We start from the raw sequence: 17,860 nt of genomic DNA, 5'->3' as shown, positions 1-17,860 counted from the left end.
TGTGATTGCTCTACCAAATGCTTCTGCCATGATGATGAACAAGAAAGTTGATATATGATCTCCTTATCTAATCCCTCTAGAGATATTAAAATAACCTTTTGGAGAACCATTTATCAGAAGTGAGATTTTTGGTGTTGAGATACATTTAAAGATATGTTTATCCATTGACAAAAAAACCTAAAAGCTTCTAATGTCTTACATAGAAAACACCAATCTACCATATCATATGCTTTTTGAATATCTAGTTTCATTAGCATACAAGCGTCTTTGTTTGATTTCGCTAAGTGTATGGTTTATTGAATGATTGATATGCCATCTAAAATCGATCTGCTTGGTACAAAACCAATTTGTTCTTTAGAAATAAGTTTAGGGTGGATGCTGTTGAGTCTAAAAGCTAGGGTTTTGGATAGAATTTTATAAATTGTGTTGCATAATGCTATAGGTCTGAAATTTTCAATTCCTTCATAATTTGATTTCTTAGGTATAAGCGCTAAAAATGTATGATTGATCTCTGTCAAAATTGACTTGGCATTCCTTGATGCTTCTATTGCCTTCCAAAGATGTATTCCTATGATATCCCAACTTTTTTGGTTTTTTGTGTTATTTTTCGAAATAGGTTTTGGAAATCTTTAATTTCGTCATGAAATTTTAGACTCGAGATTTTCAACATTCCTTTGTCTGGTTGTGTTAAAAAAATTGTTTGTACAAATATTTTCTAAAATCTATCCAGGGTTTCTATATATATATATTTTTCTCTGGGCAGCTTTTCTCTTGCAACTCGTGTGTCATCTGTCTTTCCCCTGCTCATGCGACCAACTTCCTTTGAAAAATGACTGGCTTTTTCGCATTTTTTGGCCTACATTTGAACCTATTTTCCCACAATTTTGTGGCTTCCTTTTTGGGTATTTTTGACCTGTTTTTTCTACACATCTTTTGCAAAGGGCAGCGTTTAGGGTGTTTGAAATCCCCTGTCTCTGATTTTCATATAGAAGTTTCTTTTGAAACTTTCTTTTTTTATGCCCTTTTAAATTTTTTTTAGATTCTTGGTGGGTTTTGAAGCTCTCATTTGGGTCGGCCTCTGTTTTTTCTAGTTCCATTGTTTTCCTTGCCTCAATTTTCAATCCAGCTAATTCAGAATCTTATTTCAAATTCTTTATGGTTTTTTGAGCTCTCTTTTGGATGTCCTTTCTTTTTCGGGTCTTCCATCAATCCACCTTGGAGTTCGTGCCTTTTTTTTCCTCTCAAGATATTCATGTTTTATGCATAAAAAACATGTCATGGCATCTCTCATCAATTTTCTCTTGGAAGGCAGTCGACGATTCAATGGAAAGAACTCCTACATCTAGAAGTAGAGAATGATGACAATTTTCAAGTATTGTCACCTTGAGGGGCTTGTTTTGGGTATTGACACTCGTCCTAAGATATTCAATGCTACCACAGACCAATATTGCAGAACATATAGTGCAGATTTCCTTGCAATTTTGTTTTGTTTTGAAGTTAGATTGACCATTAAGGGAGGGTATTAGAATTAAATCTCTCTATTTTAGTTTCTCACTCTTCCGTAGATTTGCTTCTATCCCTAATGGTCAGTCTTCTTCTTTTGTTTTCATATTGTCTCTTTGGTGAATATGGAAACTTTTTCTTACTCTCTTCAAAATGTTTCTATTTCTCTCTTTGTTCGTTATAGAAACATTCCTTTGTATACTTGCATATATAGATCATTTGTGATCTCTTTTAGTGACACATTCATTATTTTACCATAATAGAAATACACGGAAAATATTGCTTTTGTATCAGAAACTTCTTGCAATCTTTGTAGGCACCAACCCACAAGAGATAACAATCCCGTCAACTGAGCACCAACTCAGCAAGAGACTCCAACCTTGAATTCTCGCAAAGTAGAAGGCTCCAACCTTCAAAATGTAGAATGATAATGATGTTGTTGGCTTTGCTCTGGATCCCTTAAAAGGACTTTAATCAAAATTTGCCTCAAACTCTTCTCTTAAATCTGCAAAACACTCTTCAGATTTGTAAAAACTCTTCAATAAATGCTCCCTAATCTGAGATTTATCTCAACAAAATTCTGCATTAAGTCTGCTTTTAACATGTCTGATGTGAGATTTTTTGCTCATTGAATCTGCTTCTTTTCTACTGTATATCTGCTTCCAAATTAGGAAAGATATGCAATGAATAAGTGATAAAATGAACTCCAATTGACCTCTATTTATATCTTTTCAAATGCAGCCTTTTACCAAAGGTTATGGTCCTTCAACCAGATTGGCCTGCAATTTTTTATTTATTTAAAATGCCCTTTTCTAATTAGGTCGTCCAAAAATAAAATTTTGAAAATGTAGGTAGGCTATAAAGCAACTCGAAAAAATTACATCGATTAAAAAAGCAATCCGTGAAAAAATAGGTTGGTCAAAACAGCAACTTGTGAAAAAATAGGTTGGTTTAAAAGAAAAACTTGGGAAAAAATAATGTTTGCAAAAAAATACTCGTAGAAAAATTGGTCAACCAAAAAGCAACTCGCAAAAAAATTGGTCAGCCTGAAAACACATGAAGATGCCATCCAAAATTAAATGTTATTTCTGCCTTAAATAATTCAACTTGAATGCCACTGATTGGTCCTTTGACATCAGCAACAATATGTCGGACAATTTTGAGAAGACAGAGAGAAAGAATGTCTTTTCTTGGAATGTCAGAGGGATTTCTCTCCATCACCATAACTATAAAGTAGAAGAAACGGTTACAAAATAAAAAGCTAACATTTTATTTGTCCAAGAAGTCAAAATCAACAACATCGGATTTAAAGCTTCCCTATACAGTTTGTGGAGAGATGCTACTTTTTATGTGCATTCCATTTGAATGCTAAAGGCAGCGTTGTTATTAAGATGTCAACACAGATCTTATTAGAGAAGAAAGTAGATTAAGAATACAAATCAAGAGATCAAAGTCAACAGTTTTCTCATGACAATGGCAATCATCATTGTAGCTACTATAAATATGTCTAAATAAGGATAGCATTAACAATTTGTTACCATTAAAATTTAGTAAAAATTTATCACATACTAGCAGAAGTTATCCAGATGATAGATATTTTACTAAAATTATTCTATACAAAGAAAGTAAATATATAAAATTTAAAATACAGTGCATAAGTGATGAATGAATCTAATCTTGCATAAGACAGTTTTCTTGAATTTTTATTGTGTTTGAATTTTTAACATCAACGTTTCGGATCACACACAGTGATCCATCATCAGGATGAAGGAGAGTGCAAGAGATTGGAAAAATAAGTCATCACTGTGTGTGATCCAAAACGTTGATGTTAAAAATTCAAACACAACCAGAGTTCCAGAAAACTGTCTTATGCATTTCTAATGGATTGTGCAAATCTGATGACATGAATCTAGTCTTTTTATACGCACTTTTACTTTACAGTTGTTCCATTGTAATTTTTATATTATTTCTATGACATTCTGCTGATTATTTTCTATGATTACTGAGACTTTCTGTGCATGGGTGATATTCAAATATATTAATGATTTCTATAGGTGTAGTTTAAAACTGCATTTCATCAAATCGTATTTTAACACTTGGGATATATTGATGTCCTTACATGCTTCTTCTGAACTCATAAACATTTTTTGTTTACATAGAAATTTTTATCATATTTTACAGCTTTCAAGTTGATCGCCTTGACTGTAGGGATTCTTGATAAAGCTTAATGTTGCCAAGAAACACATTTTGAGCTCCTCGACTGTCGCACAAGCTTAATCTTTTCGTCTTAAGGCCTTCACCTGTAAAGACAGAATGAAAATCATATGTTTCCAGAAGGGATTATTTCTGGTGCTGCGAGATGGAAAGAGTACACACGCTTACACAAATATATGTGTGTGTGTGTGTGTGTTTGCAAGTATGCCAGTCAATGTGTTATTGTTCATATTATTTTTAAAATATTGGTCCTATGTGAACTTGAATCTTTATTACTCTTCTGTTCAGTGGATGATTGGATGCAATGACAAACTTTTGAAGAGAAATATATGATTTTGCAATTGGCAAATCCTTCTTGTAATGCAGGAGATAGTAAATTTCATGTCATTGTTTTCTTGTTCAGATTTACAGGGGGCACACTCTGTTATCAGAGCTTCCTTTTTATTGCTGATAAAGTTATGGTTATATCAATCATTAGGCTCTGTGGCCCTACTGTATGCAACGTTTTGAAAAGACTAATTTCATATGTTACTGTCCTAGAAACGAGCATTATCAAAGCTAAAAAACATTTGAAATATTCTGTTTTTGTTCTCTAAACTTGATTTCATCATCAATTTCAAAGGGATGTGTTTGAATCAGTGAATCAGGGAGAAGTGTCTTCCCCCACTTCCCCAAGACGTGTCTCCGAATCTTTTCATTCACCCAGAGTCTGCAATGCTGGTTGAAAACTTTATCTCACCGTCTGCTGTCATCTTCCTATCTCCTGCCAAGTTCTCAGGCGTTTGCTACCCGTCTCTTGGCAAAGAAAGGCACATAAAAGGCATAAAAAATAACAGCAAATCTTATTTTCTTTCTCCATTTGCCATTGGAAGCACTGAAGGTGCCCCAGAAGAGTGAAATGTGCTCACAAGACTGCAACCATTTCTGCATTTGCATTTGTTTTCAATTTTGTTGTTGTTTAAACCACTTGGAGGCATGCAATCATGGCATTTGATGAGCTTAAAACTTTTCCATTGTTCTTGTTTCCAAAGTACTATGTTATGATACATTTTTGGTAATTATTGGATTATATTAAAAAAATTGGTGTCTCCAAGTACCCATCTCCTATTTTTGGCAATTAGCCACACCAGTACCAGTACTAGTTTCCCCATCTCCTGGTGACTGATGTTCAAATTTTCATTAATTGCAAGTGACCTCTTTTTCATTTTTTTTTTCAATGATGGGATAATTGTGGGTTCTACAGGGGCCATGCTATAAGAAAAATCTATTATAAATAGGCATTAAAACGAAAATGACCTAAACTGTACTCAAAAGGTAAGTTTTGGAAGCAAGCCAATGAAACTAGACAAAACACATCTTGCTAGCTCACCTAATTCTTCTCATGGGTTTAAATGGCTCAGAAGCCTTCTATGTTGACATATAATGCTGATATTGAGCTGTTCAACAAAGTTCAAAGAATCCTATCTAAGGCATCATCAACTGTTTGGAAATGAAGAATTGCGGCTGTCTTGGAAAGGACATTCACACAAGAAAACTGCATCCACATCCTCCAAAGGATTACCACCTTTTACAACATTGGAAGACACTGAATGCTGCCCAACCAAATAAGCCACACCAGAACATAGAGAGGAGAGTGCAACTAACTAAAAGATGCTACAAATCCCCAAAGGTAGATGGGAGGAAGCCATGTATCACCACCAAGGCCTAAATAGTGAAAGTAGAAAACAAGCTAGGAAACAACATAAGGAACACCACTGCAAGGGAGAGTGATAGGTGTAGATGGGAAGCCATCCATTTGAGAAGCATAAGAACTCAAAATCAAGGAATGTGCTGATAAAGCAAGCACCGGAAAATTTGAATAAGTGACAAGGGGACTAACAATTGTTAAGGGTTGAAGGCGAGGTTGCAAAAACACCTTCAAGAACAATAAAATAGTATGATGAGGCCTTGCATTCTTCCACCAAGAGACTTGAATATAATTATAATCCTTAATTTGTAACAAGAATCTTCCTTATGATAAAGGCCATGACATTTTCAGCATCTTAATTATATATTCTCACAATCTATTTGTTTCCAAACTCTATCTTCCACTTTGAGCCATATCTTTGCACTATACTCGTGGAGAGTTCCATTTCAATTTAGATAGGTGCAAAAGTAGGCGCTTGATAACATTAGTCTCTAAAGAAATTTTGACAAAAAAAGCCCAAGGAAATTCACAAATATCTTCCAAAGTGGACTCTACGCAAAAGTGCAAAGGAATATTTCACAACAAAATCCATACAAGAGTCACCATGGACTTCGTTAGAGGGTTGAAAGGGATGGCAAAGCTTTAGAAAGAAACAAGTCTTATCCTCTAACCAACATGGCTTCTCAAGAATAAACTCGCCAAAGTAAACTTGGGCAATAATGAAAAGTCCCACCTCCTACATGAAGGGTATAGATATTAAACCTTTAATAGGCATGACTTCCAAAGCTTGGATATCTAATCATGCACAGTAGACAAATGTAGTCATAAGTGATTAAATGTACAAATTAAGTCCTAATCACAACTAGTGTCTTCATTTAAAACATTAGGCCCAAAAACTAACAAGGGGCACTTCTAAAACACCACAATAGAGATCAAATAGGAGTTCAATCACAAACCCAATAGAAAGTTAGGAACCCACCATTTCTAAGGCATAACATTGGTCTCCAATAGGTGAGTGAACAGCCAATGACAAGAAAACCAATTCATAATTAAGAGCTATGATTTGCAGAACGCAAGAGCTTGTAACAAATGGAACATTTCTAGTGACCCTTAAAGAACTTGCATACGAGATATAAAGTGAAATAAGTCTGGTTGCCATTTGAGATAGATGAAAAGACAAACTATGCATATCTATCATGAAAGACAAATGCAGGAGACCTCAAGCTACAAGTTGTAGGTAACCTACATTGCCTCACAAGGCCAAGTGGATGATGATGAAGACTACAAAGTGTTTTACTATAAATGTCCGTAGAAGCAAGAGAAACAACACAAAGCCATGATTGTTTTAGTTGTGAGTGGTAGTTCTTTAATTAAAAAGCAATTTATTAATTATAAAATTCCAATAATATATATAGAGAAAACTACTCTACAAATAATGAGTACCTACAAATGATAGTTTAGTGCAAAAAAGAATTATGCATGAAAATAGTTATTAGCCTCAATATTTACTAGGTTTTTCTAAGATCGACAATAGAATCCAAAATCTTTTTATATATCAACATTCTTCTTAATATAACAAATTGGATAATGATAGGAGAAATAAAGATATCTTCTACCATTATACTATTATTGAAGGCCCATGCTATGCATTCTTCTTCAACAATGTCCACTTTCTGACATTTAATATCTTCATTCCACAAAACCATAACCTTTTTAGATTCCGTACCCTCCAAGACACCTAAATATTCTAGTGGAGCTATATCCTAGACAAGATCAAGAAGGGGTTGTTGGAAGGGTGACCTTTAGTGAAAAGATTTAGAATTTCTTTATGTTTGTTGCTTTTATTCTAGACTATTTGAAGTTGTGATTTTGATTGTCATTTTTCTGTGAAGTTTTAGGTTTTTTAGAGCAAAGTATTGGGAAATGCTCATGCTCATTACATAAACTACATTTAGAACAAATTTTTTCATAATCAATTTTTTTGCAAGAGTTTTTCTTTTTTCGATTTAGATTAACAATCTCCAAAAGTACATTATGGAAATTGAATTCTAAAATAAATATGGAGAAAAGAAAAATCTCCTCTATGGCTTGAGCCCTCATCTTGGAAGGAAGGGGAGAGTTACCTAAAACAACATCCTCGAAGTGGTTTCTTTAGTCGGATCAAGACTTAACCCTGTACCTAATCCAACATTTGTGTCATACAATAATGAAGAACCAATCAATTATCTGTGGTCATGCAACATAGAAGATTACATGTGAATATGAGAGATCTAATAGTTACCAAATATTAGATAAATTTGGGAGGGTGGGTTCAAAGCAAAGCCAAGTGGTGGTTGAGCTTGTTTGCCCAAACCTAACAAAACTTTTTCTGATAGCCTATAGGTGGCCTTTTGTAACACCAATCATTTTATAATTAATAAGATAAAATCATTGGTTCCTTTAGTTTGTGAAGTTTATAAGAATTGTGCTCATGATATATTGTTGGTTCAATGATGGTACTGCTAACATGTTTAATGATAAAGTTATGGAACCTTCAACTTTGCTACCTTTGTAATTACATTTATAACATTTTCATATTTATGTTCCGAGTAAACCAAGAAGTGAAGTATTGCACTAATGGACCTTTAGAGAAATTAACAAGAGAAATTTGGTTTAATGAGTGAGATTATTTAACCTTGAAGCTATAGAGGAAAGTAGTGTCTCCATATATTTGCTAAATAATATATTTACAAACTTTGTGTTCATAATTACACTAAGATACTTAAAATCCTCTATAAGGAATCGTAAAATATGATGTACAAAATGTGTCATGATATTCTTGAAAAGTTTAGAGAACAATTTTATTGTTTTAGTTGTCATTTTGTCTTTTTAAAAATTTGGAGCATATTATAAAATTACTCACTTAAGTTTCTAGTTTCTATAAATTAAAATTAGTCCTAAAAAGCATACATCTTTACTAAATTATATGCTTTTTTATTATATTGGAAAAATAGGTATTGAACTATTGTCCTAAAAAGCATGTATAACAATTATATCACGTATAAATTATGGTTTGAATTAGAAACTAACAACTACAATAACCAACATAAATTTGTATAATAATTTTATATCAACATCATCTTTGTTTCTTAGCTCTGCCTATTTGTAGCATAGTAAACTTAACTATAGTTTCTAATAACATGTCCTACCCCTCTCTAAACACCAAATGAGCTTTGCTTTCTATCAAGTGGGATAATATAAACCTAGATAAACAAAAAAATATTAACACTATTTAAAATAAAAATGAATAAGAACAACAATATTTTCCCTCCCAAACTTACTTTTATCAAAAAGAAAGGAGCTCATAAATGGAAAATAATAACAATAGCGCACACCATACATTTGTGGCTCTACTACATATTTTCAAATTTTCTTACTCTTAATGTTTTTGCCCAAACAACAATATGAAATGTAAGTATGAAGAAGGTGTGCTTCGATTTTTAACCTCAAATTTTCTTGTATAATTTAAAGTTCCTACAACTCCTTATTTTAGATTTAGTTTTATTTTTGGAAAATTGCGTTCATTTAAGGAGTACAATTAGTGAAACAAGATTCAAAGCACCAAAAGAAGGATATATAGAAATGTCACTCCCTAGACACGTTACACCCTCCTTTCCTTTTTGCATGTAGTAGACACATGGGAAGAAGTAGATAGGGTATGTGAGTTGAATTGTTACCCTCCCTTTATATGACTTTGCTGAAATATGACATCACACACAAGCCCTTCCCTAATCCTTTAGTAACCAACCTAGAGGGGAACTTTTTCCCAGAGTAATTCAATCTTTTAATCATCTTCTAAAATTAATAATGTCATATCCAAGTTTCATATTTTCAAATATTTTTTCTAAGGGTTTAATTTATGTTAATGATACCATTACAAAATCAAACTTTTAATAAAACTAAAATATATACATGAGATTTGGTCAAGGGTTACAATCCCTTCCCAAGATATTAAAAGAAAAATGTATTGAGAAATACAATGGACTATCATCATTTTATTAGGTGAGGTGCATATGTGATTTAGATGACATGGGTGGTTCTAGTGTGGCCTCTCATGTCCCATTGAATTTGTAACACACTTGCGAACTAAATGTATATGACAATACTTTGACGTATATATTTAAAGCCTAATGATAGAAGAAGTTCGTTAGTAATTCTAAAATATATTAATCACCAGCATAACATGAACATATAAATTTCATAAAAAAGTGTTATTTTAATATCCAAATATACCATATATATCCCATTTGAAAGCTATGATCTTATGGATTAGAATTATTTTTTACATTACAGTTGTAGGAGTAGATAGGTGATTCCTCAAAATGCTCAAAATCCATGCAAGGCTAACATAACTTCCACAATAGACAATGGAAAGATAAATTTCATAACAACAATGCATTAATTGAATATGATTTGTAAATGGTTTCAGGCACCCTTCAAAATCTACTTTCCTTAATAAAAAACAATGCATTAATTGAATATGTTTTAATATACATGAGGCCTTGATTATATAGTCAAGGAGAGTTGGGGTTTGAAAAAGTATTCATTATAAAAGCATTAAATGTATGATGCAAATACTAAATGCCTAGTAGCTAGAATCCAATGTGGTGAACATGGGTCCATTATAACTAACTTCTAGAAATGACACCTAGCACCTAAATGAAATTAGCATGTGAGTAGGTTTCAACTAATGAATAGTTAGGAGTAATCTCATTCACATTAACACCCCCTACCCCTCAAAGTACAACCTAGGGAGACAAAGTTATTATACAAATGCCACGAGATGAAAAATGATGATAGAATATGGGTCCTTGCTAATACCCATGTACAATGCAAAAGAAAACACAATCTCACATAAATGGCTATAAAAGTTGAAAACTCATTGGAACAAATCCCATATCCAAAATAGAGGGAATACACAATAAGGATGGTATGGAGGACTCAATCATACCCCCAAGAGCTAAATCCATCACGAAATAGATCCATCACAAATTCATTCAATCTCCCTCCATACGAAGGATGATATATAAATATATCTATATATTCACCTATTGTAAAGGAGTATTAGAAGCATTTTGTGTAGTAAAATTGGAAACATTCAACATAAGCAATGAAAAGACAAGATACATTTGAATAAAAACATTGAAAAATCTTAATCACAAATTTTATGGGAATTGAAATAAGAAAACAAAATAAAACCTATAGTAAAGAAACAATTGGAAAACTCTCAAATTATTATAACCCTAGAATTTAATGAAGTAACAATTGATTGATAAATGTTCAAGAACTTAAATGGACTGTAAGGATCAAAATAACACCTCCACAATTGACATGATGACAAATTAACACTTTAGCATACCCATCAAGAAAGAATTGGTATGCACAAATGTACCTTATATAAAGTACAAAGTTGTGGCACTAGGTTAACTCATCAATGTAATAGAATTTAATATTTCCAACTAAAAATTAATTTAAATCAAATATATGATCTAACTAAATTCATTCTAGCTAAGTTAGATATGTATGCCAAATTTTATAATTATAAGTTTTTTATTTAATGTATATTATAAACAAATTTGGGTCAAATTACAAAAGATAAAATTATTTCAAAAAATTGATGTTTCAACAACTCTCACTACTTTTATTGGTATTAAAAAATAAAATTTAAAGATCTGTAAGTGTACTCTTCTAAAAATATATTTTTAATACTTTAACTACCTTTAATAATTAATAGTTAATTTTAATAGAAATCAATCTTCAACACAAAATTATATAGTTGATTATCTTGTCATGGAGTGACATTAATTTTTTTAAAATTTTTTTGAAAAAATATGATGCAATAGAGGAAAGGGTCTATATCAAGAGGATAAAATTTATTTCTATTTTGGATGAATAATTAAGACAAAAGGCCACGTCAAATAGAAAGAGATATATTTTATTACATGTAAATACTTTTTTTGATAAGTAATGGGTCGAAGCCTAGATTAATAATTATTCTTTATTGAGATTAAATTATATTGTATTATATCAAGTAGACTTGAACCCAAGACCTCCTAGAGGAGAGGCTCACAAGTTATCATTGTGTTATAGGCTCTTGCCTTTAATACATGTAAATTTTAATTTTATATTTAAGCATACATTTGTTTTTTAAAAGTGAAAAGATATATCCGTGCACTAAAGTTTCAAGTTTTCTATACACAATAAAATAAATAAATAAATAAAGAGAAAAATACTATATAAGTGTTGAAGGGAAATGTAACTCTGATTTCAACATTCTATCAACAACTAAATTTTAGCCTTTATTTCATTATATATATATATATAATGGGTATGCAGAGATCCTTAATCAATTTCCAACATTTCAAGAATCATAGAAAAAGAGATTATGAACAAAGTGGTGAGCTTGGGATCCAAAAATAATGATTCCAACTTTAACTAAGAAAATCTTGGCAAAAATTTGTAAAATCTACAAAAATAAATAGCTTCGCTAGAAAGTAAATCATGCCATTGTTCAACAATATCTTGTTTTCCAAAAGTAGATTTCTTTTTTTTTAATGATTTGTTAGGAAAATGTGTCTCAACCTTGCATTTACATATTGTTACTATGAATAAAATGAGTTTACATTAAACATGAATTTTCCCTAAATTATCCCGAAAGGTTAATATAGGCTAGATAAGCACGCTAGTAATTTTTTGTAAAGGTCACATCTAGATTTGAAGATATTAAAGTTCCAATTTTTTAAGGTGCGAAAGAACTTTTTTGGATTCAATGTTGAAGTCTTTAGCGGTTTTGAAATGGTCTAAAAGAATTTTAACTAGCATATCAAATTATATATTGATAGAACACGTAGCAAGATGTGTGATGCTTTAAATGATTCATCAATCAAATACCTGGGTAGAAAGTTATAGCCTTTGAAGGCTAAGTATCATAAAATAGGGAATGTCAAAATGTGTTAAACACATAAATGAGTTGTATAAGGTAATTGCACATGTTTTGTGTTAGCTAGGAGATATTTTTCCATAGAAAGTCAAATTGTGTATGGCTATTAAGATTCAACTATGCAATTTTTTAGTCAAACTCATTGACCCATGTTTAATGAGTAGTTGTTCACACAAACCCATATCTCATGAGATTGAATGGAACAATTAACACTCATTGGATGTAGGTGATGTTCACTAAGGTGAAGCACTGAGACTTCTTAAGTGGTCACTCATCCCAATACTACTCCATGTTGAGCATGCTTAACTACAATGTTTCCTCCATGGTTGAACCCACTCTAATTGCAACCCCATTTGCAAAAATTTCACCTAGCGTTGTGGTCATTACTATTGTAGTTGGAAGTGATATATCATAAGGTAGGTACTAGACAATGCATTTCCTATGTACTGGGAGAGCTTTTTCCAAATATATATTAATACTGGTAAAGATCATTGGGATGTATTTAAATTGTCTTTATATATTTAAAGGGTATCTTAGAGTATTCTTTGTATTATCATGATAAAATGGTAGGAGACAAAGTTTCACTTCATATTCATGGTTATGTTGATTTGGACTGGGGATGTGATATTGATATAAGAATGTCCATCGGTGCTTATTTATTTACTTTATTTAGTGGTAGTGCAATCAATCAGATGAGTAAGATAGGGGTTGTGGTTAGTTTGTCCACTATTGGAGTTGAGTATATGGAAAATACTAATGCTTCTAAAGAAGCTATTTAACTTAAAATATTATGTTTAGATAGTGGAATAAAATGAGTGATGCAGTGAAAGTGCAATATACCTAGTCAAGAAGTTAGCTTTTCATGCTAGGATCAAGCACATTGATGTTCAATATTCGTTTTTACAAAATATGGTTGGGGATAACATGGTGAAGTTGGTTAAGGTAGATATTTTGATGAATGTTACAGATTCATTAGCTAAGGATGTCTATATAAAGAAGTTTAGACAATGTTTGGAGTATATAGGCCTTGTGGCCCCTAAAAATGTATCTATGGTGTAAATATTCCATTTTATCTAGCAAAGTGTTTTATAAGCAAGAGATTATTTGGAAAATGTTTCTCAACCTTGTGTTTACATATGGTTACTATTTATAGAAAGTTTACATTTGAGATTGAATTTTCCCTAACTTTCTCCAAAGGTTCAAATGGAATATATAAGCATGCCAATAAATTTATTTTATACAAGATTTCTAGATTCAAATATATTAAAGTTTTCATTTATGAAGTTGTCGATGAAGTTTTACATATTTAACTTTGAAGGCTTTAGGTGCAATAGCCTTCCATTGTTCATTTTGTGTGCTTCTTGTCATGTTGTAGTGATATGCTATTTAATTTGATTCAACTAAGTAATTGATTTGTTTTAAGATATTATAATATGATTTATATATTTAATGGATATACTTAACAGTGAATGGTTAAAATATACTTATAAATAATGTTAACTAATGTTAACTAATATTAGCATTATTTAATTATTGATTGAGACTATTATAAACTGCTATCTTGTATTTTGATATTTAAGTTACATATAATTAATGATAATTCTTGGGTTTTTTTTCTACCAACCTCTTCCTATTATATGTTGTTTTTTCAAAACATCTTTTCCTTTGGTTTGGAGTCATGAATATCAAGTGTGGCGCAATCATTCTTAGATAAAATGCCTTTTTGTTTTAGTTTCTTTTATTACAATTATATGTGTAATCTCCCTTTTAGTTTGTAGTATACATTTATTTCATCATGTCGCCTAATCTATCCACTAACATTAGAATAATCTATTTAATATTATTTTGTTGTTGTTGTTTCTTATTTTGAGTGTAAAGATTAGATTTAGTCTATTGTCATGGACATCAAAGCCTAGGTTTAGCCTATTGTTACATATATCTAAGACTCAATTTTATTTCTCTCGAAAGTCCCAAGTTTAGCTCGAATATTCCAAACCTAAAATTTTAATGTAAGAAGAAGCGAAAGAAAAATTCTCCAAATGAAGAAATGTTTTTTGGCATATATTGTTCTTTCCTTTAAAGAAAGTACATAATGCAATCAATTCTATATTTTAAAACAATTATAGGGCCTAAGATTTTTCAAGTATATGGAATTCCTTTAAAAGGTAAAGTGGGCAAAAGGAAAGGATAAGGTATCTAGCCCCATGTAATTAAAGAGTATAAAGATTGATAAGTAGGATATATTTTTCGCAAGTTAATTTGTTATATTCAGCTATGTAGTTTTTTGAGTCTAACCATTTAACCCATATTTCATGACAGTAGTTCATAGAACGTATCTCTAATGAGAATGAATGAAACACTTAACACTCATTGGATCTAGGTGATACACACAAAGGTAAAGCATTGACACTTTTGGAAGGTTACCTATTCTAGTAATACTTCATCTTGATTGTGCTTAACCACAAAGTTTCCTCCATCATTAAATCCATTTTGCTTTCAACACTATTGGCAAAGCCTTTTGAGTGTTGTGCCTTATAGATTTTTTTTAATATATATATTTTTCTTTAAATAATAATAAATCATTAAACTTAGTTTATGTAATTTCTTTGATTTCCCTTAAATAGAGCACTAAAGTGGAAAAGTAAGCCTTGGGATATTTTTAGAAACAAATGGTCCTCTTAAATTATGAGTTCTTTAGAATTTTTTAAAAAATGAATGATTCTCTTTTAGAAACTTATCTAAATAATCTAAAAGGAATGGAAATGGTTTATAAATAAATTTCATTAGATAAGAATAATGTTTTTGATTAAGGAAAACAAGTTTTGAAGGGTGCCTGAAACCCTTTAACAAAGTGAAAGATATTCAATGGAGTCCAGCCCAAATAACACTACAGATCAAAGATGAAATAGGTCACCAACCAGAACAAGGTGATCAGGGTGGCTACATAGATAACACAGTTCTACTTTGGCCACAAAAAAAAGTTTTAAAAGGGCACCTAAAACCCCATGGTTAAAAAAGATAGACAAAAAGTCCCTAACCATGTAAAACAACAATGAACAACAGGCCAAAAAAAGCCAAGAGAGCCATAATGAGATAGGGACTAAAGATTTCCCTTTCGGTCTCACCTTTTGAGAACGTAATGCATATCAAAAGTTGGAGTGGAGGGCTTGACCTTTTTACCTTTTACAGTTGTCCATACATCCTCCACCAAACCAACAAACTTCTGCTAAGAAAAGTCATCAGTACCATAGCCAACCCCCAAAACCTCTGTAGCCCATGAAGACTTTTGGATCGCAGCAAAAGGAACAACCACAAGAGGGGCAGCTGTCGAAACACCATCGATAGAATCTAAAGGAGGGAGAATAGGAGAGTTCACCACCATAGCATCCGAAGGAAGAACAACAACCAACAAAGGGGCAACATTCGAACCATCACCTACAATCGAATCTGCCACTAGAGAGTCCTGAGACAATTCACAATCCCCAACAGGGGGGGGCTTTTTGAACCGTGTAGTAATCATCTAAGACCCCCTTCCACCAAGAGGGAGACTTATTTGGTCTAGAACTTTTAGAGGAGCAGCGGGCAACAAGGTGGCCAGTCTTGTGGCATTCCTACATTGGAAGGGGATACCATCATAATCAAGCAGCTAAATCCAAGAGCCTAGAGGGGAGACCGGCTTAATCTTTTTAGGGAGTCCCTTGGAAACATCAATCTCCACAAGAATTTGAGCATATGTCATGGGGAACACATTGGAAGGTGTCATATCAACCAGCAAGAAATCCTTAGGGGCCTCCCCCACCTCCTCTAGAACTGAATACAACTATAGGTGAAGGGGGACATTCAACAACCTAACCCACAATGAGATTTTATTGAAGAATTCCATTAACGTGTCAAAATCCTTAAACCAAGGTTTGGCCACTAAGGGGAACTTCTCCCCCCATTAGAAACCACGGTGTAAGATGGCATTTCTATCTTCAGTAGTAGCAAATTTCACAATGAAAAAACCCATTGCCATAGGGTAAATCTGGGCTATATCCGAAATGAGGGGCTCCCGAACTCGAGAGATCTAGGCGTGTAGATCCAATGGAGAGAGTCAAAAACTCTTGAATCAAAAAAAGTAGTGATGGAAGAGAAGTCATCCACATAGGTGGAGATCTCATCAACAGTTTCAGACTCTAAATCAATCATGATCGAGTTACTTACAACAATAGGAACAGCATCACGGAGCCCCAAATGTACATTTTGGCCACCAAAACCACCACCAATGCCTGCTTCATATGCAACAATATCATCATAAGAAATAGATGAATGACCTACAATAGCTTGAGGTGGAAAATCCTTCCCAGTAGAAACTATTGCAAAGAGGTTGCCAAAACCAACCATAGAGGCAAAGGTGGGAGAGGACGAGAATTGAATCCCATCTAGGGCATTGCAACTGGAAGGGTCTTTAGCAGAAGAAGGAGAGACTAATCTAGACCTAGTAGCCCTCGCACCCAAGGAGGAAGCCCACCTAGAATCTAACTGAAAGGCAGAAGCATCAACCACCCTCACAGGCGCAACATTTTGCTTCACAGAAGGAGATGCAGGCATCGTGGCAAGGAGGTTGGCCATCTAAAAGTATTAACCCTTGGTTGTAAGCACTACAGGCAAGAAGCCCCACTATTTCACCAAGGGTCAATGGAAAACATTCTCAAGTAAGATCCATAGTAGAGAATGGCCCTGTGGGGACTTGAACCTTGGTTGTAGGCCTTGTAGGCAAGAAGCCCCACCATTTCACCAAAGGGAAAAGCCTTTTAAAGTATTAACCCTTGGTTGTAAGAACTATAGGAAAGAAGCCCCACTATTTCACCAAGGGTCAATGTAAAACATTCTCAATTAAGATCCATAGTAGAGAATGGCCTTGTGGGGACTTGAACCTTGGTTGTAGGCTCTACAGGCAAGAAGCCCCACCATTTCACCAAAGGGACAAGCCTTTAAAGTATTAACCCTTGGTTGTAAGCACTACAGGCAAGAAACCCCATTATTTCACCAAAAGTCAATTGAAAACATTCTCAATTAAGGTCCACAGTAGAGAATGGCCCTGTGGGGACTTGAACCTTGGTTGTAGGCCCTATAGGCAAGAAGCCCATAATGTTATATTTATTAACTCTTATATTTTAGATAGTGTATATAGGTAATTATTGAAAGGGATTTTATAAAATCTTAGAATGTGTTTTAACATAAAAGAGTGTATCTTATGAATGCTTATTGTCAATTGTCAATTGTTTGCATAATTAATTATAAATCTAATTTATCATTGTATCTTTTATTAGGAAAATTTATAGGAATACTTTGTGTTTGGCCAATTTTATAGATAGGATTCTTGTTATGATATGATTCAATTTGAAAGTAAGTATGTTTGCATGCATATATATTTGTATTTATATATATGTTTATATACACATATGTATGTGTATATATCTATATATGTGTGTGTA

At 32.7% G+C, this 17,860-nt stretch overlaps 1 protein-coding gene across 5 annotated transcripts in view; it reads left to right on the top strand.

Annotated features, from left to right (window-relative positions):
- Positions 1-4,188, top strand: part of LOC149576990 (uncharacterized) — an 85,385-nt gene extending 81,197 nt beyond the window's left edge. For 2 of the 5 annotated variants that reach the window (XM_089821513.1, XM_089821527.1), the window contains one exon: positions 3,685-4,078. In XM_089821513.1, the coding sequence (XP_089677639.1) occupies positions 3,685-3,721 (37 nt within the window). In that variant the 3' untranslated portion in view covers positions 3,722-4,078. Of the gene's footprint in view, positions 1-3,684 lie in introns of all 5 variants that reach the window. The other 3 variants (XM_089821518.1, XM_089821536.1, XM_089821544.1) reach the window with 3 other exon arrangements.
- Positions 4,189-17,860: the final 13,672 nt, after the last annotated feature.

The sequence above is a fragment of the Cupressus sempervirens genome, chromosome 1 (assembly GCF_028749045.1).
Source record: "Cupressus sempervirens isolate cs-2001-9-10 chromosome 1, ASM2874904v1, whole genome shotgun sequence".
In the NCBI taxonomy this organism is placed as follows: domain Eukaryota; kingdom Viridiplantae; phylum Streptophyta; class Pinopsida; order Cupressales; family Cupressaceae; genus Cupressus; species Cupressus sempervirens.
Note: the sequence above shows the minus strand (reverse complement) of the source record. Positions and strands in the feature narration are given on the sequence as shown.